A 21,277-nucleotide genomic window follows, 5' to 3' on the forward strand; every position below is an offset into this window, starting at 1 on the left:
GCCACACAGATTTCAGCCAAAGTGGCATAAGAATCACTCTGCATTTGCATAAAGCCAACAGCCTCTCAGCTTCCTCACAGTTATTCTGACAGCAGGAATTTCAAAGTGAGGTAGCTTATTAAGAGCCATACTACTGATTCTGAATTTCTTACTAAAAAAAACCCAAAACACCAGCGGACTTTTTTTCACAGGATAATTCATTTCAGTCAGAAGAATATTTCACTGAAATTCTCAGAATTGCAATTGTTTCTTTTCCAGCGGCAAGGTCTACAGTCTTTCATTAAATTTCATGTCAGCTATCAAAGTATAATTACAGCTTATTACACTTTTTCATTTTTACCTGTCATATGTAAATCCAACTTGGACTGAAAAGCACCCAGCACTCAATTAAGAGCATTTTTTCTTGTATACAGATACTATCAATACTCTTAAAAAAAGTAGTCAGTGTAAAGGTTTTTATTCTTGTTCAAAAGACAGCATTATCTGCAGAATTGCATTCCAACTTCATACTTAGAATCGACTGTTGAGATTCAAAAAAAGGGTGTCATTTATCAATTCAGTAACATCTGCAGCACTTAATTCTTCTCCCAGACATTCTTGGTGTTAAACTACTATAGAATTTCTCAACACTTCAAATATAAAACTGTTCTTCAGAACAATCCTACTTGAAAACTTAATGATGGACACAGCAGGATGTATTTGGATTTTATGCCTAGGACTACTGAACAAAACTATGCAAAAAGAACATATACACTTATGTTAACTGGGACAACAGTTACAACCTTTATGCTTTATGGTCAGGAAAGTATCTGGGAAGATCAGTGGAAAAATAAAGCACATTTTTGAGAGGGCATACCACTTCTGAAGCATAGGGTAGGGCTCCATCTGCATGAGAACATTCACATATTCTCACAAGGAACAGGGTTACAGAACTTCATGTATTTCTGTGTAGAAATCCATTTTCTTGAAGCAGTTTGAGGTACTCAGCTTGAAGAAGCAAGATCTATGCTCCTTCTATCTAGCCAGTATCTGTACTCAAAATTTTTCAAGATTCAAAATAGGCGGATTCAAGAATGCAGTGTGCCTACTCACTGGTAACGTATATTCTAGCAGTTCAGAAATCTCACCTTCAGATATTTGGGGTAATATCCCGTCACTCTGTGCCAAAAACATACTTGAAGTTAGAAGAAAAACTACATCAAAAATTTTGTTCTTTACGAATTATTTTAACAAACCAAATACAAAGTGACAAACACATGTCAAGGAAAATAACATGAAAACAGACCACCAGCTGCTGACAGAAGGTAAATGTAGAATAGTTGAGGATGATCTGAGGGAAAACAAGAAAGAATAGTGAAAGATACTCATGCTTGCCAAGAAAGGCAACCAAATCTTATAGTAGTTAAAATTTCATGTCAAGTGCTTAAATAAGGTCTCTGCTTTGTTTCTTAACACAGTGAATCCACAGAAGAACAGGGAATAGGCTATCCCTGAATTCATGGCAACAGGTCCTATAGTGTATTTCAAATTTCTCAAATAACGGAGATGGAGGTGGCTAGAAAGAAAAAGAAACAGAGAAAGTGAAGACCTTTTGTTACCCAGCCTGGTCTCAGAACATGTTTTCTAGACCCCATAATCTTTGGCATAGGTTCCTTTTTCAATGTCTGCACGAACGCTTTAATCCCATGACTGTGAAGGTTGCAGCAGTCAGTTTCTCATACACTAGAAACATAAGAGCAGCAGTAAGGACTGTCTGCAGGAGCTTTGCTTCAAGGCCTTTGTAGAGTCCCATTAATCCAAAACGCCTAAGAAGGAAAAAAAAAATATCAAGAAAACAAGTGTGAATAGACTTCTATAAGTAAATCAGTACATTACAAAGTAGAATTGATATCACAAGTTAATGACACCATAAGAATCTTAAATTCTCTCGAGTGTCAGCTATGCTGAATAATGTATTAAAGAGAACATTCTGAATAAAGTTTAGTCTTTTGTGCAAAAAACTTGCTTCTTTTCAAGACAAGAGGTGATTGAATTGGCATCCATAGATATCCTTGATACCACTTACTGTACAGGTATTCAAGAGAATTTTGTGTACTTATTCTGCAAAATATTACAAAAACCAGGTTGCCTCAGATGGCAAGTTTAAGAGAGGCAAAAAGAAATAAGTCTGATCCAGCAACATTTTCAACATATTAGTAATACTCAAGTCTTCTATGTCATGTTAGAAAAAAATCCCAGAAAGCTCACCTCACTCTCTGTTGAAGAAGGTAAAGAACATTTCTAAGACTGCCTAGTGTTCGGTTCTCTGGGTTCAATCTGTGGCGTCCAAACTGAAAAAAAAAGAACATTTTGTTTGTACTATTTCCCTATGGTGTTAGTTGGAGAACACAACATATGCATAAAACCTGGAGAGCCTATCTTAAACCTCCTTTAACAGTTTTCAGGTTATACTAGTCATCAGTGAAGAACTGAGTCCAAAGCCCACACTATTGAACTTCACACAGCAATCATTAAAACAGCATGTGCTACAAACAACCTGGTTTGATTTTAAGTTGGATTCAAATAGTGTTACATGTTGGTCTCCTTCAGGTGCTCTGGAAGAAACTGTTTTCAAGATCTGAAAAGCATGATCTGCAGTGCCTTAGTAAGAATAGGACATTCAAAGCAAGTTCCTTCTGGCTTGCTCAGTTTTCATTCAACAAAGATTCAGAGCCTCATACATCTGCAAACCATTCGTACATTGAGATTGCATAGTTGAATCCAAAATTCATCTGCCCAGCCAGTCTTGGAGCAAAACATTTACAAGTGAACTGCTGTGACAGAATCCAGAATTGTCTGATCCACCTACCTGACCTAAATAGTATTTCTCTTTTACTCACTGTATTTGCTTATCCCAAATTGTTTTTCAGCAGGCATGATAGCTGCTGCTGTAATTTCATGTTTCAGAGTTAAACTAGCAATTTCAACAACTCCTAGCATTCATTGAGACTCTTATCTGATACAGGTCAATAGTACTGTTAGCAAGCTGTAACTATGAATTATTAATATACAAGAGTTACCACACTTGTATTTCTAACAACATAAACAGCTTTTGAAGCCTGTATTATGTTTTTGTGCTAAGAAAGGTGAACTTGAGCTACTTCCTGTGGGTGAGTTTCTCCCAGAACTTACTCAGGCAACTGCTACTACTCAGGCATAAGAAACTACCACTGACAGTATGTAGAATATGCAAGAAGATTTAGGTAGTTCAGAAATTACAAGAAAATTCCAGGATGACACAGGTCCTTTTGCTGTATGTTTTAAGAACTCAGACGGAAACAGCAGTAACAGAACACCACTGGAAATCTCCATTTATTAGAAAAATGCATGCTTACAATCCATGATCTTCTCATCAGCAACCAACTCATTTGATACTGATAAACCAGTGTTAAGGATTATTGTCAAAGACGGAGATACACCCCCCAAAAAATACTAACAATGTTCCAAGGTAAATGCCACTCACTGCCCAGATTACTCATAGGCTTCCAAACCACACCAGGATTAAGTGCTTCCTTCTTTTTTTTTCCAGTATCAGACTATTGTTGTACTGATAACAAAGGTTCATCAAGAGGGGAAAAAAACCCCACATTTCTTTCTCCCTAGGATGTCAATATTTCACTGATTACTGCAGAAGATTCCCCAAAGGGACTAGCACTCTCTACACTACAGGCAACAGGCTTGAGTTTTAAAGAACTTTTTCAGCCAGTATCACTAAGAACATTAACAGTATTGCTATTTCTCCAGATGCAATTTATCCACTGTTTACCAACACACAGGCTAAAGAATAGTTTCACTGCATAATGAGTAACACCAATGTCATGTATTTTTAATGACTGAAGGAGACAGACATACTAAATGGCAAGGCTGGAAGCTGCTTACCACTAACAATTACACGGAAACAAGAGCACTTTGCCAAAAATTTGAAAGCAAAGGTGTGGAGACTTCATTACAAAGAACCCTAATAACTTTCAAACAATAGTAAGATTCTAAAGGTTTAAGGTTGAAAAGAGTCATGTATTTCTACTTTGATGATAGAACTTAATTATGATGTGTTTTTATCAATTATATTGAGCTTGTATAGCTTGTGTGTAAATCTGCTAAAATTGTATGGTTGCAGGGTTGGAAACAAAGTATACTTCAAGCATAACGTTATTTCTGAAGATACTAAACCTTTATTCATCGTAACTTTTTTTTTTTAACATAACTTAGTGTGAGTGACAAAAACTTCATCAAATAGAATAATACTAGCTTTAGATTAGAAAGCACATTAAGTAGTGGTACAAGTTTGAACCAGACGGTACACCTATCACAGATGCATGTTCCTGCTGTTCTCACCAGATGTGTGCAGAGTTTCTGGCTATTACTTCTTTCATAGAGCAAAGGGAAAGAAGTCACCCCTAGTGACTGCAGAACTAGAGGTAGGGTCCCTGTATTCTCCATCATCACAGAAGAGGATGGACTGGCATTGAGAAGTAGCATAGAGGCCTTATTTCACAGTGAGCCACTAAGAAAAATCCCACTACCACTGATAGTTAGCTGTGCTCTAGCAGAAAGGCAGCTCATCACTGCTCAGGCACGCTAGCAGTGAACTAGCTGACTTCAGCTGAGGTAAACAGTAAAAGCAGGAGATGGTTAGTACATCAAGCTGGCAGCACAACTTAAGAGAGCTGTCCCTTTTTTAAAGAATGACACTGTCAGCAAGAGACAGAATTATTTTGTTCAGAAAACCAAAAGGAGACAGTCGAAACATGAAGTAACAGTCACAAGACCATAACCATTTCTACAACAACCATGGAAAGGAACAAGGGTTGAAGCTCTTATATTGACGTAGCTCCATGAAAATAGCACTGCTGTGCAATGCCAAGGGTGAAATAGAGCACTTCAGCTTTCCTTCGTTTTCCTTCATGCCAGCAGAAAACACATCACAAATTAAAAACAGACTGATGTTGTATGTTGGCTTTGGCTGGGGTAGAGTTAATTTTCTTCATAGTATCTAGTGTGGGGCTATGCTTTGGACTTGTGCTGAAAACAGTGTTAATAACACAGGGATGTTTTAATTATTGCTGAGCAGTGCTTACAGACTCAAGGCCTTTTCTGCTTCTCACACCACCCCAACAGTGAGCAGGCTGAGGGTGTGCAAGAAATTAGGAAGGCGTCACTTGCCCTGGCTGTTTCCCAGCTGACCAAAGGGATATTCCATACCACATGTCATACTCAGTATATAAAGCTAGAGGAAGGAGGAGGACATTCAGAGAGATGGAATTTGTCTACCCAATTCACTGTTATGTGTGATGGAGCCCTGCTTTCCTGGAGATGGCTGAGCAACTGCTTGCCGATGGGAAGCAGTGAATGAATTCCTTGTTTTGCTCTGCTTGTGCATGTGGCTTTTGCTTTACCTATTAAACTGTCTTCATCTCAACCCACGAGTTTTCTCATTTTTATTCTTTTGATTCTCCTCCCATCCCACTTGGGGGTGGTGGGGGTGCGGGGAGGGAGCATCTGTGTGGGGCTTAGTTGCAGACTGGGGTTGAACCATGTCATGTTACAACTTATCCATACAAAGCTGTATTTGCTTACAATCTTTTCCTGTATCTGTCATTTCAGTAATAGAAGTCTGTGTTGCTAGTTTAAATCCTGAAATGTATCCAGGGTGTTAAAACAAGGTGAGACATTGAATAAAGGCACTAGCTCAGTTGATCATCAAAAGTTATGAAAACTTTAGAAAGATGACTGCTGGCACAACCACAATGTGGCTGACACATCTACAGTGCAGATGCCATTTTATGCACTATAGGGTGGTGAAGTAAAAACTTCTCTGTCTGCACAGCTTCCATCCACTGTCTCTTCAGGACAGCAGCAACCACACAGTAAATATATTCAAGTACTGTTGGTTTGAAATATAGCATGCAAACTATCTTTTTGCAGACTATCAAAAAATCAACATACATTTAGTCCACTCTAGAGAGAAGCTAAAATAATTAGAAAACTTGCATGAAAATCACTTTTTCCAGATGACAATTAACAAGAAAAATCCCATTATACAAGTCTGAAAAGTGATTATTGTTAGCATGGAGGGCTCACATTCAATAATTCAACTGATTCTCCAAATTTATCCAAGGTTTAGAACACATATAATGGTTCTACCATACACGCAAGTTAGGGCTTCTCTTAGGAAAATACCATTATATTTCATGTGGAAACATTTATTAATATTTAAATGTTACAAAAATAATCAAGAAACAGCTTACAAAAACAAATTAAAAAGCACAGAAATTAAAGTACAATACACTTTCTTATGTATGGCCAGGTCTCTTCCCTGCTGCCCGCCCCCCCCCAATTTGTCTTGTTTCAGTATTAAAACAATATTGGTACGTACTAAAGGTAGCAGCATTATCCAGCATACATACAAATTGCAAGTAAGAATAAATGCAAGTGTTTCCATTACCACTACAATCAGCACACAAGGCTGGGAAAATTGTTAAAGATATTCTTTATGAGAGCTCAGCTTCCCCTGATGAATCATATTCTAGTTACTGACAAGGTCAGGTCATCATCCGAATAAAACAAAACCTATGAATAGAACTTTTTTTTTGATTACCCTAGGTCATCTGGAAATAAACTGGGTTTAGAGGATTTAATTTTAGCTTCCCACTTGACACATTTTCTATTTATATTCAAAGAAGTAAATCTACATTTTTGTAGTGCCTGAAAGCAGTATGGTGCATCAACTTCTGTAAGACACCGTACCAATGCATTATGTTGCCAATCCTACCAGCTATTTGAAACAAATGTGCACCAGTAACACCAAGTTTTATAAGAATCTGTCAGTACAGGATCAAAGAGAGGCATCATTATCAGTGACTTGCATCGTGCAAAAGGAGCTCCCAAAATGATGGGTTCATTAACACAAAAACAAGTCATTAACACAGAACAAGTCAGAGGCAATTACCCTGAAATTAAATTATTACTTACCCGCAGAATTGACTGTACTGTCTGCAGAGGATAAGTGAGGGTGGTAGCAACTGCTTTGGCTATTGCACCAATGACAAAAGCATCCAAAGATGTGAGCTGTTCAATAGATAAAGAACATATTACTTCCACATAGTACCAAAACAGCCAGTTACCTCTATGTGTTTGGGGATTCTGCACTGGTACCTGCTACCAGGTTATCTAAATATCTTTGGCATAAAGATTTCACAAAGTCTCTGGGTCTTCTCATTTTCAATAGTTATAGTTCAACCAATTTACTTTCCCACAACTAAAGTTTATTTATAACTTCTAACTGCTCACAAGCTTTTGCATTTCTCACTATAACTAGGTTACTAAAACATAGTGGAGATAAAGTCATACAACTAAACAGATTTAAAGCACCAAGAGCAGACAAGATAGAGAAGAAGCATTTAAACCATCAGTCAATGAGCATTTCAGGTTTTTGCAACAGTTAAACTAAAAAGTCACATGGCACTTGTGAAAATGTGACAGTGAAAGACTCCTTGAACATAACTTTAATCCTGAGACATGATCACTACGCTGTCAGGCAGAATTTTAGACTTGATGACACAGGCTAAAAATTTCATCCTGTATTTGTTAAGAACACCTGCTGGAAGCCCATCCTCTCCCCCAAAGCCCACAGTGTTCCACAATGCACCAAATGCACTGCTAAAGTCTAAGCTGATTACAGTGCCTCTCTGTATAATAGTGTAAATTAATCACTGAAAATAAGTAGGTGCCCATACCAAAACGTGCTCAAATTTGTAAAATGTTGACTGTAATCAGAAATATGCACACACATGCATATCTCAAAGTCAATCTGTTAAGACAATCAGAAAAAGATCAGATAAGAAAAACGTTGGCCAAAATAAAAATAACCATTGCGGGGGGGGAAGAGTATTTTCTCTCTCCACTGATCATGCTCAAAACGTGCTCTTATTTAAGGTAAAACTAATAATTTAAAAGAAACACGAGTAGTAAATATAGCAATTAGTCAACAGGCAAATAACAATGCAGAGGGAAGCTAAGTTTGTCACTCAAAAGAATGTACTGTCTATAATGAAAGTGCATAGATCTGTCAGACACAGTGCTACAGCTGCAGTATTGACTAAAGATGGTAAAAAACCCCAAGCTTCATTTATGATGCAAAATCTCATGCAAAAGTAATTTCACTATGTCTTGAGGATAAACAAGACGGCTTTGTAACATATTGATATGATCTAACATTTTAATACAGGCAAATGCATTCTAAAGTCACAAATGACTGCAGCTTAAACATGTATGTTGTATTATCCTAAAATGCAGCACAAATGCTTTTCAGCTTGCTAGAACATAAAAGCAACATGAGTTTATATGAGATGCTATATCTGATACAGAGAAAAAAGAAAAAGAATAAAGAAAAAGTGGATTATAAAGCAGAAACATAAAAGCAATTCTACCACTATTTAGAGAATCAGGTAGGTATGGTTGCAGTGTTTTATGTGCAATTCTAGTGTCCATCATCGGAAAAAGGATATTGAAAAATTGAGGGCATCAGAAAAAAAAAGCGTTATTAAAATGACAGGGTGCAGAACAAAACTGCGAGAACCAAAACCAAACCTACATTTCTGAATTTGCTCAAGTAACATACATCAAAAAACCTGTCTTATAACAGAGCATGTCCATCGCCTGACCTCAAAACATACTTACTTGCAGCTGCTTTTTCAAAAGCTTCCGTTTAAAGCCTTCATAAAACATGAACTGTATGGCAGGGTTGAAGACCAGCAGCAAGGAGGGGAAAGTCCCATTCCATAAAGCTAAGACTCCTTCATCTCTTATTATCTGATGAAAGGCATCTGAGAAGGAAGGTGGAAAAGAAAAAAATCATTAAAATTTTGAGTACAAAATTCTGACTGTAGAATATAAACTGCAACTTAACTTTTCTTAAGTATAATATGCAAAGCGTAGAGAAATTCATTGCAGTCTTATGCAACTTTTTAAATCTTCCATTCTAATCTGGAAGTTAACAGAAAAACAGTGACAAAGGAGATTCTTGCTCACATCACCATTAACATAAACAAAGCTTCTCATCTGCACAGACACCCTGCTCTTTTTAGTACAAGCTCAGCAGCAACATTCAGGTCTTCTAAACCTTTTTTAAAATTACAACAATATTTATTTACTTATTTTTAAAAGGAAGACAGCCTGAACACGTGGGTGACAAGATTAATGTAAGTGAAGTTTAATTTGCAGATTGTCTGTCTACACTCAGACTGTCAGCTACCACCTCACTGGGCTCAGTACCACTCCAATAATTGTGTGATAAGACACCTGCCTTTGCAAAAGTTATTTTAGTTACAGGTGTGCATACTATAAGCTTAATTACCATCAGAAACTGCCAAGTCCAGTTTCCCGTAAAACTCAAGTGACTGTGAGGTGATAGGGAAGCACAGAAATGGAGGGTGAAATTGGTTACAGGAATAATAGTCTTCAGACTTCAAAGTCCTTGATATATTTCATTCAATTAATATCCCTTTGGTTGAAGACAACAGGTTCTTACCTATTATGCCTTTATAATTGGTTGGTACAATGTCTTCATTCCTAAATTTTGCTCCCTGCAGCTTCAGACGTGTGTTCACTACCCAAAGAGGAGTGGTCAGGAGTACATTCACTACACCTATTGCAAGACACAGCACAAAGAACATCAGAAAGAAACTGAAGATTTTAAATGTTTCCTTGTCCCCTTTTACCTTGATTCATACGCTACTGTAACTACTGGTAGGTAGGTGGGAAAAAAAATTAACATGGTATATGATGAAAGTAAACTTTTAATTTGTAACAAGATACTTCAGGTATCCCCCCACAGTGCCACCGTTAATTAGTTGTCAGCAGACTACATGCAGTGGGAAGACATTTCTGCTACTCCTCCCCAAAACTAAAAAAAAAAACAAACACCAAAAAACCCCCACCAGAAAAACACACAACTAAGAACCCCCACCCCAAACAACAAAACACACCAAATATGAACGTGTTGAAGGACTCTTTAGTGAACTTATTACTTCGCTGCATACTACACCACACCACACTGGAGCACAAGACACTGTACTTTTTTCATGCCCTACTTCACTCCATGATGGCTTGCTGCCTGCCTACTTTCAGAAAGAAACACAGAGTGACAAGGTTAGAATAATTATTTTATAGGGAGAGATCAAAACAGATAAATGCATGAAGCTTGATTACCAGCATAGAGCTCCTACACTGCCAAAAGAATGAGAATACCTAATTTCTAGATTCACTAAGTACACTTAGGGTTGAAAACACAGGATTCTGTAAGTATTTTAAGTAAGGCTTAGAAGCAGCAAGAGATTATACAACAAACCCTAACAGTAAAGCTTGAAAGTTGAGTATCAGAAATTAAGGAAGAGAAATAGACAAGCATACATAAGGCTATCTCAATACAAAGAGGTATTGTAAAATACAGTTCTAAACTAAGAGGGAGAAGGATTAAGTGACATTACTAAACAGGAGGGACAGTACAGGTCCCTCCTGTTTAGTAATGACCAAGGGAGTTACTCTGAAGTAACTATGTAAAAAACAAGCTTCTGATCTTTCTCATAATATTTCTGTATCACAGAAATTAGAAATTGCTTCTACATTGGTTGCTTTGGTAGAACTCTTAGTGACAGATTGAATTATTCAGTTATATTGAGATGGACACACTACATCACTATCAAGAACATTAAATCTGAACAAGGTAAAACTTTACTACCCACATTTTTTTTGTGCCTGTTTGTTCTTTTTTCCTTTCCTTTAAGAGGATTCAAAAAAGCAGAATGTAAACATAACTATATTTCAGTATCCTTCATAAGGGCTACAGTCAGCTCTCAAAAAAAGTTTTGAACAAAATCAAGCACTTTAGAAAAGGCAAGCCACATTAATCTCTCAACCAAAGTCAACGTGATTACATTAAAGGAGCAACAGGTTAGAGGAGCAGTCTACTTTTATTTTTTCATGGAAATCCAGTTAAAGGGAAAGTCATAAAATGCTATTTTCCAGACTGGAAGGGAATTTTACTGCATTTCTCTAGTCTATATTGGCTACCAGTAGTAGGAATGAGATATGGGTAAGGAGAACTAGCAAACACCTCAAGTAGAATTTTTCATTTTACACCAGATATTATTCCATTACAAGGATATAAGCTACTGACACTGAAGAACAGCTAGTCACTGTTACCCTAATTCCTGTAGCCTTTTATCCAGAATGTAATTATATAGAATTTGACCCCAGTGATAAAGCCAACTTTCTTTCCTTACTTTCCCCCAACTATTCAGCCATTCATTGTGCCTACAATGAAAGTACAAGAAACTAGCAAAAAATAAACAAAAAAGCTTTCCCCTACCCATCCCCCTCCCTCCCCCCAAAAAAAACCCAAAAAACCCGAACAAAATAATCACAGGCCTTTTTTGCCAGCTTTTTTAAAAATCAGCTTGTTTCAGTGTGGTTGCATGAGCAATTGTTCCTGCAGAGTATTACTGGCAAACAGGCACACAGTGGTAATTTTTCACAATGGATTTGCTAGAAAAGCCACTAATGTCACCATCCCTTCACAGAAGCCACTGTAGCATCCACATGAGAGGAAGGGATGAAAAAGAACATATAGTCCCACTGGACCTGCATATATCTAGGGACTTCCTGTCACTTTCAGGTAATGACACAAAACAAGTTTGAAAACTGACACCTAAATGCTGACATTAAAAACTTTTATTCTAACTGGAAATATTTCAGAATTAGCATATATCTTTTCCTCTGGAAAAAATATCACCTCTGCCTGCCACTTGTCTTCAACATCTAAATGATGATGCTTAGATACCATGGTAAACAACACAGCAGACAAATAAAATACTAGAACACTAGAGCACTGTGCTTTGTGCCAGAATTCACAACAAGACAGTTTATGCACCTACTTATGAGGTGGGGAGGACACAGAAGAGCAGAGCTGTAACACAAAGCAGGTCTGCATGTAGTGGGAGGTGTAAACACTCCGTGTAACCTCCAGTGGACTTTGTAAAGAAAAACATTAGATAGAATATACTAAAAAAAACCAAACAACCCTCAATTTCATCAAAAAGGTATTAAGTATTACCTGCAACAACACCAAGAACCAAGTCTTTTCCAGTGGTTGAATGCTGACCTTTGACCCAGAGAGCTTTAAGACTGTTAAATGTATAAAAGTAAACAAAATTGGAGCAGCAAAGGCTGGAAATAACAGGGAACCATCCTCGATATGGTGCCAACCTAATGAAGAGCAAAAAGTAATGGTAAAGATCAGCAATGTATTTATATGATCTGGTTGATTTTACATATTGGTGGAGGGTCCTAGAGATACAAAACCATATCCTACCTACAATACTAACTAGATATGCCTTAATCATTAATGATAACAAACCATACTAAACTCCTGACAGTACCATAAAAAAAATTAAGCACTTGTATTTATAAATTATAGTGATCAGGAAGAATTCCATTGAAAAGGAGCTATAGAGGTACAATATATTTACAATTAGAAGCTTGGGGCTCACTCACTCCAAAGGTGAGTATTACCACTGTATTTGCTCTCTACCAACAGCCAGCAGTGAACTACAAACATCCAGGAGATGAGCATATGTTTGAAGTATGTATGTTAACATACAGACTGGTAAGTCTGTTCAAATCATATACTAAAACATACCAAGGCACAAGGAGAATTCTTATCGTTGTTGAGAAACGGAGGCTGTCAGTCCAATACAAAAGATAACATCTCAGTAAAGAGATGCTCACATCTCCAAGGAAACAAAGCAATGCTTAACATAACTGAAAAAAAATTAAAGACAACTACTCCTTCAATAAAAAATTAAAAAATAGAGTAAGGAAGAAAAAAAATGTATGTCTGGATTCTCACATAAAATTTAAAAATGGAAGACTAGTTACTGAAATTAATATACTCCACCAAGGAGAGTTTTCCAAAGGATGCAACCTGAGGCATCAGATATGCAGGTAGGAGGAATTTCTAATAAATGCCTTGCAGTAAAGTCTAGAGCAAATCAGTCAGGTAAGTGAGAAAAAGGCACTATTTAAATTTAACTAGATTAATCACAGATGAAAAATTGAATACCCCCTTATGATTCACAGTTATCTTATTTTTCAGGTGCTGTGAACAATCAATGTTTGTGTATCAACTAAATTATCTTGATTTACAAATTATTTCATAACAGCTGACTAACACAGCTCCCTTCTCTCACAGGCCTGACGAGCCTGTAAAAGAGGGACACCTCAACAGTTGTCCTCCATCCCCAGTATGTTCTACAATACATCCAAAAACCAAATAATGATACACATTTTCACTGAAGTGGCACAGGACAGGTATAGAACTGGTATCATGTTACGAGCATAAGAAATCTCCTCAACAACCAGCAGTAATCATGAAGGCTCTTTAGTATTCATTAAAATATTAGGAATACAAAGAATATAGGGATTCCCAAGAGGAGAGTTGCAAGGCTGGTAAATGCAGCATCTAACTGTTCTCATGATATAAATGCTAGTTTTTCACCTTAGATGCATCAACTGCTTCTCCCTCCCAGGTAGCTGGGAATATACCACATTATTAAGACTGTTTCTGAAGTTACAGGGTTAACTGCTAACCATACAACTGCAAATAACCATTACAATTGCAAATTAACTGACTATACAGTTGGTCATAAGTAGAATTAAAACAATTTTTGCATCACCTATCTTTTCAGTGCTGGAAAAGAAAGGGAGAAACAGTCTCTGGGGACCATGTCCTCTAACTGAGAGCATTTGGTTTTGCTTGATTTATTAAGAACAACTTCTGATGATTTTCAAATGAAATATCTTGCAGGACAAAACATGACACTAAGACAAAACCCATTATTTTAATGACTCAAGTTGTCAGTGCTACAGTGCTAGCATCCATAATTCACACTTAAATACTTCTGCACACAATTAAAACCTAAGTTTGTGTTCCAAACTGCAACCTTGAGAAGAACTCAAGTGTACACCAGCGAACACCTTTTATATCACCTACAAAAGGATGAAAGCATAGGGAAGAAAGCAAAGCTGTTTGATAAACTTCTACAGAAAGTCCATTAACTAAACCTGCTTTATCTAGATGAGAAAAACAGTCTCACAAAAGTGTAATACAAGACGAGAATCTACAAACTAATGTGAACAAGATGTTTATGATCTCATATTTGTTGTTGTTTGCAGTCTTTTTGATATTCCAAACACATCTCTAAAACTAGCATCATTGCTTAGCCAGGCTTTCCCAATATCTTTGGAAGAAACAATGTTCCCCTCTTGCCAGAATTACAGATTTTTCCATTTCACGGGAAAAGTAAGATGATCACTTTTGCAGTGTGTCCACTTTCTTTTTTACTTCTTTCTTTTTTTAATTGAAGTTTATCTGCCACCCTCATGTGACAAAAGTAATGCGGGGATGCCACCAAAAGAGATCACCGACTGACAAGAACTCATGCATACAACTGCCAACTGCTCAAACTGAAAGGTGGCAAAATATTATTTACCAAGCTAAACTGTCAATTTTTAATGTCCTGAAAGTTCCGGTCTACGTAAGAGTTCCAGGAGTTCCATTCACTTAGGAAAATATTTTTAACAAGGACATGCATACAACTGTTTTTCCCAGCCAGTTCAGCTCAGACCAGACTGTGTGGCAAATACTGAAGCACAGTATTGCTGAAAGTTAATTGCTTTTAGATATATCTTGAATCTTACCAGCATAAAGAGTCAATTGATTACTTCTACAGGCTTAGGAGGAGAAAAAACTTTCAAGTGGGAAACATGTCTCAGTTCTGCTGAAAGTGGCTCAGCTGCCTAAAAGTTTCATCTTGGTTATAAGAAACGGACACACCCAAGAATCCAGACAGACAAAGCTGGTTTATCAGGTACACAAAGGTAAATTTGCATACAAACCTGCATTTCTAAGGTGGCACAGCTACCTCACTAATGGAGGCACACAGTTACATTACTGAACAGACTGACTGCATAAAATGCTCAAGAAAGTTAATCCCAATTAGCTAAAGACAAACACATAAGATTATGCAAGTCATATCACACTTGTATGGAGGCATTTTAATTCAGAGTAAAAACCTGTCCAGACAGATGTGAGCTAACTGTTCCACTTTAAAAGCAAATTCAGATTAGTGTTAGAGCTTGACTAAATGAAGACAAGCAGAAAATTAATATCTACTCACAAGCCTTCTTCTTTGATTATTTCCAATAGGACTGCTGGTGTTGTCTTAGACTTCCGCTTCTCATCAACTGGAAAACAAAAGAATCAAACTTTTAGATTATTCCAGTTTTCAAGTCCTTATCCTTCCTGTTCTGAACATACTCCAGAACAACATATTTCTTCTTCCTCGTAAAGGACAGACGTTCCCTATTTCTGCAGCAATTCCAGAAAGCATTACCTTATTTTCATTTGCTAGGTAAGGATACTTCCTTTTTTTATTCTTCCCCAGAGTAGCAGGTTCTGTTGCGCACCAGAGTATCTGTAGTTACCAATTCCTAACCTGATAGTTGTGACATGAACTGAAGGTAGGTTTTTCCATTAGGTAAGAGACTAGAATTGAGCCTAACTGCTCTCAAAATTGTTCCTTGGACTCCAGACTAGCACCACTAGCAGAGCAATCAGTTAATCTGCAAACAGCTAAACCTTAGCAAAACACTGTCTCTTCCTGCATTGAAAGCTGCTCAACAGTGATATGGTGCTCATTTTTCAACCACATATTTCTGACGACCTAGCTGATGATCTCCCTCTAGTTCTTAACAGCACTTTAATCACAGCGCTAAAATACATGTTGATTCTGTGACTTTTGATTAGAAGACAGAGTTAGAACAAAATAATTTATACCCAGATGCATTTTTGTAAATATGGGATGTTCCTACTCCCAGTTCTAACCCTGACTTTTCCCTTTAAACCATTCTCAGGAATAATTCTTGGCTAGTTTTTCATGACACTGCCCCTGCATTTTGAAGTGTTCTCAGCAGCCAAAAGCAGTAACACACAAATGTAATCCTGTGTAATCTCGCATCTTTATTTTTCTTCTTGGTCTTAGATAACCATTTAAAAGCCACACCTGGCCACAGATCACACAGCTAATTAAAATGTTGCTCAATACTTTCAAAAGGGAGAATTACCTTCAGCTGGAAAAATGGTGTTAGTGATTAAATGGTGTTAGTGTTACATGGGTAAGATTCATATTCATGCAAGATAGTTCCCCCTACAACCACCCTTAGAAGTGCCCAAACCAAGATGAACAGAAACAGCATCGTACAATAAAACTAGAGTTTGACACTTACCCTGAAGTCTAAGCCTAGCTGTATCCAAAGGAAAAAATACAGTCATTGCAGTCATACTGCCCTGAAAAACAAAATAAACTGGCTATATAGTGTATCAGTTGCTTGTACAGATGCCTGCCAGACTCTTTGTTGCCCTTCACTTCTCACCCAGAAGCCAGTCTACTGACTAAGTTTGAAAAGGTGATAAACTCCATAAATAACAATGTCAATTTTAGAGTGATTTTTGGTCCCATGCTTACAAAAGAGTTTTTATGTCTTGTATTATATTAAGCTAAAATTAAAACCATTAGAAGCTTTTTGCCCAAAGATAAAGTCTGAAAGCTGATAAATTGGGTGTCGGGAGACAAATATATTGCACTTTCTCTAACTTCCATTAGCCTCAGTATCCAATTTTTAGTTTAAAAAAAAAATTACTATGACACAAGCAACCATTGTGTTATAATAACCTTGTTTTGACAAGAAAAAAAGCAAATTTTTGTTCATTAAAAAACGGATAACAGGTTTCTCAAGACTTAATCTAGCATTGTACTAAATTCTAATTCAGGCAATAAAGATCTGCCTACCAAGACACCCCATGGCATGAATTACATATGATGAATTAAACCATGACCCAGATGTCACCAGATTCACTTCCTGTGAATCCAACACTCTATTCACTTCTTGTGCAATCCAACCATTAAAGCTTCTACATGGAAAAGTCAGCAGTCACTCTTCTTTACAGCAGGGTTAAATACTGTATTTGTAAATGTCCTTATCAGGCGGCTGTTACCTCTCCACCTAGTTGGTATCCAACTCAGAAAGACTCTAGCTTGGTGCAGACCTGCTAACAGCGTATGGTAGTATTAAATACATTAAATGGCTGCTAAAGCTGCAGTACTCTTCCATTAGTAGCCAAGCAAACTGTTTAAATGGTAGGAAGGTCTGGGATATCGCGTCACACAAGCACTGTGTTTAAAGTACGCTACATGGTCTGACTTGAACTTTTCTAGAGCTATGCTATGCCATACATTTAAGCAAGCTTTGCCTCTGGAAACACTCCAGCTCCTGAGCAGGCTGCTTGGGCCTTTCTCTACACCCAGCAACAGAGGATTGTTTTGCAGGTGGTGTTTCGTAAGACAACTCTTGGCTGAAGTCTTAACAAGACTTAAGTTTCTCTAATTTTCACAACACCAAGTAGCAGACGAAAGGAAACACTTGGTCCTAGTTACCTAGTTATTTTAACCCATTTAGTTTGGGCTCTAGCCAAACAGGTTGGTTCTGCTCTCTCAGGTACTTACTTGTCCTGTGTCTGCTCATACCTACTGTGCACACAGCTGGACACAAAGTAGGATTCATGAACCCATCTGACTAAAATTTTCAAAAAATAAATTTCAGTTAGAAGGCTACTGCCAGCACAAAAAGAAGTACCAGAAAGAGCCAAAATATACCTTCTAATAACAGCTGCCTTATAGCAACTCTGAAGCCAACCTCAAATCAGTTACAGACACCTATGCACAGAACAGCCACAAGACTGCAGTCACTACAAGTTCCAACCTTCCCTTGTTCAAATTATCCTGCTTCCATCCTTCCAAAGTGAGATTTATCCTGAATCCTTCTCTCAGTGCAATCCACCACAACACTACACACACCTGCACTCAAAATCAGAAAATGGAAATGGGGAAATAGTTGGGGTAGCAGCACACAGGACAAATGGGTGAACACAAGGTACAGAATAGAATGTTTCAGCTGGATCTACGATGCTCATCTGGTCCAACTGTGTGACCACTTCAGGGCAGACCAAAAGTAGAAGCATATTATTAAGGGTATTTATTGTCCATCCAAATGCCTCAAACAGTGATGAGGCATCAATCACCTCTCTAGGAAGTTTGCTCCAGTGTTTGACTACCCTCTTAGTAAAGAAATGCTTCCTAATGTCCAGACTAAACCTCCCCTGGCTCAGCTTTGAACCATTTCCACACGATGAGCCTTAATGACTCAAACTGGCTTAAAACATATATGAAGCCACAGCTCAAGAGAATGTCATGAGCTAACTTAGCTGATATAATAGATTAATAAAAAGCCAATAAAAGATAATTTGTACCCTCTCCTCTCCTTTCACTAAATTGAGGGAGATAAACTCAGAAAAGCAGAGTTACTTTTCTCCGAGGTTTACAAATAGAACAATTTAACTACACGGCAAAGAGAGTGCCAGAAGCATCATATGAAGGAGACAGGGTTTCATAGCCAGAAGTAAGGGAAAGGAGAGGGACGAGCAGGATTAGCCCTTTCCCCAGCAACATTAAGCCCTTGAGATGGGCTCAGATTCCTTACTGATTTGCACTTGAGAGCAGCAGGGAAAGTAATTCATATTACTGACAGCAGGAACATATGCTGAAATGTATGACCCTCTACTGATGAAAGGGTGATGCTTCACACTCTGCCTTCCAACCACCTCCCTGCTGGCACTGAATCTCAGCATTTTGCCAAGTCATGCTATTGCTGAATAATCACTAGAACAGGTACGAACTGGCTTAAACCATCCCAGCTCTTGGTCAACTGTATTTGCATCCCCGCCTCCTCCATTCTGGTGGCATAACTTTTTGGGCCCCTACATGACAACGCAGACAAGGAAACTAATCTCTCTGGAAAATAACTTTTTCCACTGGGCTACTTTTTCAATCAGATCAGTTCCTTGATCAGCCAACAGAACCACATAAACAACTGTGCAGTAGCCAAGAGGTGACAGTAAGTGGCCAGAACAAATGGCCTGAGATGACTGCTGCCAAGAGGAGGTATGCAGGATGACAGCCTAAAGTTTGTTTTTTCTAAAAAAATTTAAAAATTTAAAATATAAATAAATTTTAAAATTATGTTGTCAGCTGACATTGAAAATCAACAAAGAAGCTTGACTACTGCCATAACACTCATAAAATTCTCATTCCTACAGCTTTTTTAATAGAAAGATTACTTTATATAGCTACAGAGTTAGAGAACACTTATGTAATTCAATTAAAGTTCACAGGAAATCAAGCACTGATTTTTCTGCTGCTCACAAGAGTATTCATTTATCTCAGGTTTGACCAAGTAACCTAGAAGATACAAACTTTCACCATATTAGAACAGAAATGGAAATTATCATGTTGTGATCTAGCACATTCTTTTGACTAATTATCTCAGCACAGTTCTGTGGGTTGCTTTTTTTTTTTTTTTAAATTCATGAAATATATCCACACATCAGTGTGCTTTACAATAATTTAAACAAATGGTGAAACAATATCAGAATAGCTGGTACCCATGTCAAAGATCTTGCCAAAAAGTATGTGTTACAGAAGCAAACAGAGATCTCTGAAACGATGAGTGCATCTTTACTGTAACAAAAAACATAAAGTTTCCAGCATAAAGCAGTAAGAAATTAAAAAGAAAAAAAAATCTTGCTCCTGAGCTTTAAATTTTATATGAATATTAGTGACAGCAAGTGGAAGTCACAAGGGTACATAAGTGTCCAACAGCTCCAGGAAGTTCTGTCCTTCATGCCAACATATAAGCATCTTAAAATAAAATAGTCAATTTCCATTATCTTAATTAATACCACCAAGGGACCCGAGAAACCATTTCTTTACAAGTTTTATGTTTCTGGCTGGATTTTTAAGTTTGGTTCTTACCACACACTTTGTTCAGAAGCACAGCCTGATCAGAATGATCTGTTTATAAGAGGGAGAAGCTAACAGTGATGGCTATAAAGTATCACTAACTTCTGCACAAGCCAGCAAGAGGAGAGCAAGCAGTATTTCAATAACGACATCATTTGAGAGAGTTCCATTTCTTGACAGCGGAAACAAAATCCCCATTGCCTTTGATGCTTAAGCAAGCAGACTAATCCCATGTTTATTTATGATGAAGACAAAACACTCTTCAGAGTCTTCCTTCTAGAATCACCCTTTATTGTTCATTAACATTTAGTGACTTCCATCCTATAGAAGACATTGGAAGTTCTTTTAAAGGACTCAAATTAGAAGAGGAAGTTTTGCCAGAACATTAGATCAGCAATTGCTAAAATACACATTTAGTTGTTCTTGCCAGTCTGGAATAACGCAAGAGTAGAGCTGCATCAGCTTGCTTGCAATCCATCAGTATGTCCAGTCCAGCATACTACATTGTGCTAGAATTCTTTAATCTGTTGGAAGTACAAGGCTGATTTGCGATTTACAGAGCTAGCACTCATTCATTCAAGGGCTGGGCATACTAGAAAATCTACAGAAACTAAATGCTTTTTAATTTACAAGTGTCATATGAAAAACTTAATTCAACAACATATACAAAACTCCTCTAGCTGCACTGCGCTTGCTTTATGTTTTGATTAACGCCTACACATGGTTTACAACTTTTTAAGTATTTATAAGACAATCGGAGAATGCAGATGCTTAATACAACTCTTAACACGGCTGAAGTGTTGTCCCTCTACCTTATCTTCTGGGAGGCTTAAATTTCCATAGTTTGATGCCCAACTTCAGATGCTTACATGCTCGCTTTGTAAGAGAGCACCCCTGCAGCTCAGGGGAAGCTCTAGCTGTTCGGAACAAGAGCAAGCCTCAAGGCTTATCCATCCCACATTCAAAACTAGTGACAAGCAAAACGAGGGCTTTGCCAGCGGGGTCGCACGGGACGGGCGGCGGAGCTGAGACTCCGAGTCAAGATGCTCTCTCCCCAAAACCCCCTCGTGACCGTGAGGGCTGGGGCACGGCCACCCACAGGTGTCAGCTCCGCCCCACAGCCAGGTTACCCCAGGGCTGCCGGGCCTGCCCGCCCGCCCGCACCGCCTCACCCGCTCCGCGCCCCTCAGGCAAACAAAGACTTAGGGCGGCCCGCGTCGTCCTCAGGGCTCCCATGGCGGCTCCGCCCGCCCTCCCCGCTTTCC

General features: G+C 38.0%; 1 protein-coding gene across 1 annotated transcript; it reads right to left on the bottom strand.

Annotated features, from left to right (window-relative positions):
- Window positions 1–440: 440 nt before the first annotated feature.
- On the bottom strand, window positions 441–16,743 carry SLC25A17 (solute carrier family 25 member 17). Its single transcript, XM_026868197.1, has 8 exons — window positions 16,384–16,743; window positions 15,276–15,342; window positions 12,152–12,303; window positions 9,569–9,685; window positions 8,719–8,864; window positions 7,012–7,107; window positions 2,248–2,330; window positions 441–1,805 (listed from the first exon to the last, which is right to left on the bottom strand). The coding sequence occupies exons 1-8, from the start codon at window positions 16,436–16,438 to the stop codon at window positions 1,658–1,660; spliced, it is 864 nt and encodes a 287-aa protein (XP_026723998.1). The 5' UTR covers window positions 16,439–16,743; the 3' UTR covers window positions 441–1,657.
- Window positions 16,744–21,277: the final 4,534 nt, after the last annotated feature.

The sequence above is a fragment of the Athene cunicularia genome, assembly GCF_003259725.1.
Source record: "Athene cunicularia isolate RWA chromosome 1 unlocalized genomic scaffold, athCun1 chr1_part2, whole genome shotgun sequence".
Taxonomy (NCBI): Eukaryota; Metazoa; Chordata; class Aves; order Strigiformes; family Strigidae; genus Athene; species Athene cunicularia.

Bases quoted from the DNA above. Each gene is read 5' to 3' on its own strand.
- SLC25A17 (XM_026868197.1), bottom strand. From the start codon at position 16,438: ATGACTGCAATGACTGTATTTTTTCCTTTGGATACAGCTAGGCTTAGA. The intron at 9,686-12,151 runs GTAATACTTAAT...GTCTTGCAATAG, and splicing joins GGTTCTTGGTGTTGTTGCAG to GTGTAGTGAATGTACTCCTG. The intron at 1,806-2,247 runs GTGAGCTTTCTG...TTTCCTTCTTAG, and splicing joins CTTCTTCAACAGAGAGTGAG to GCGTTTTGGATTAATGGGAC.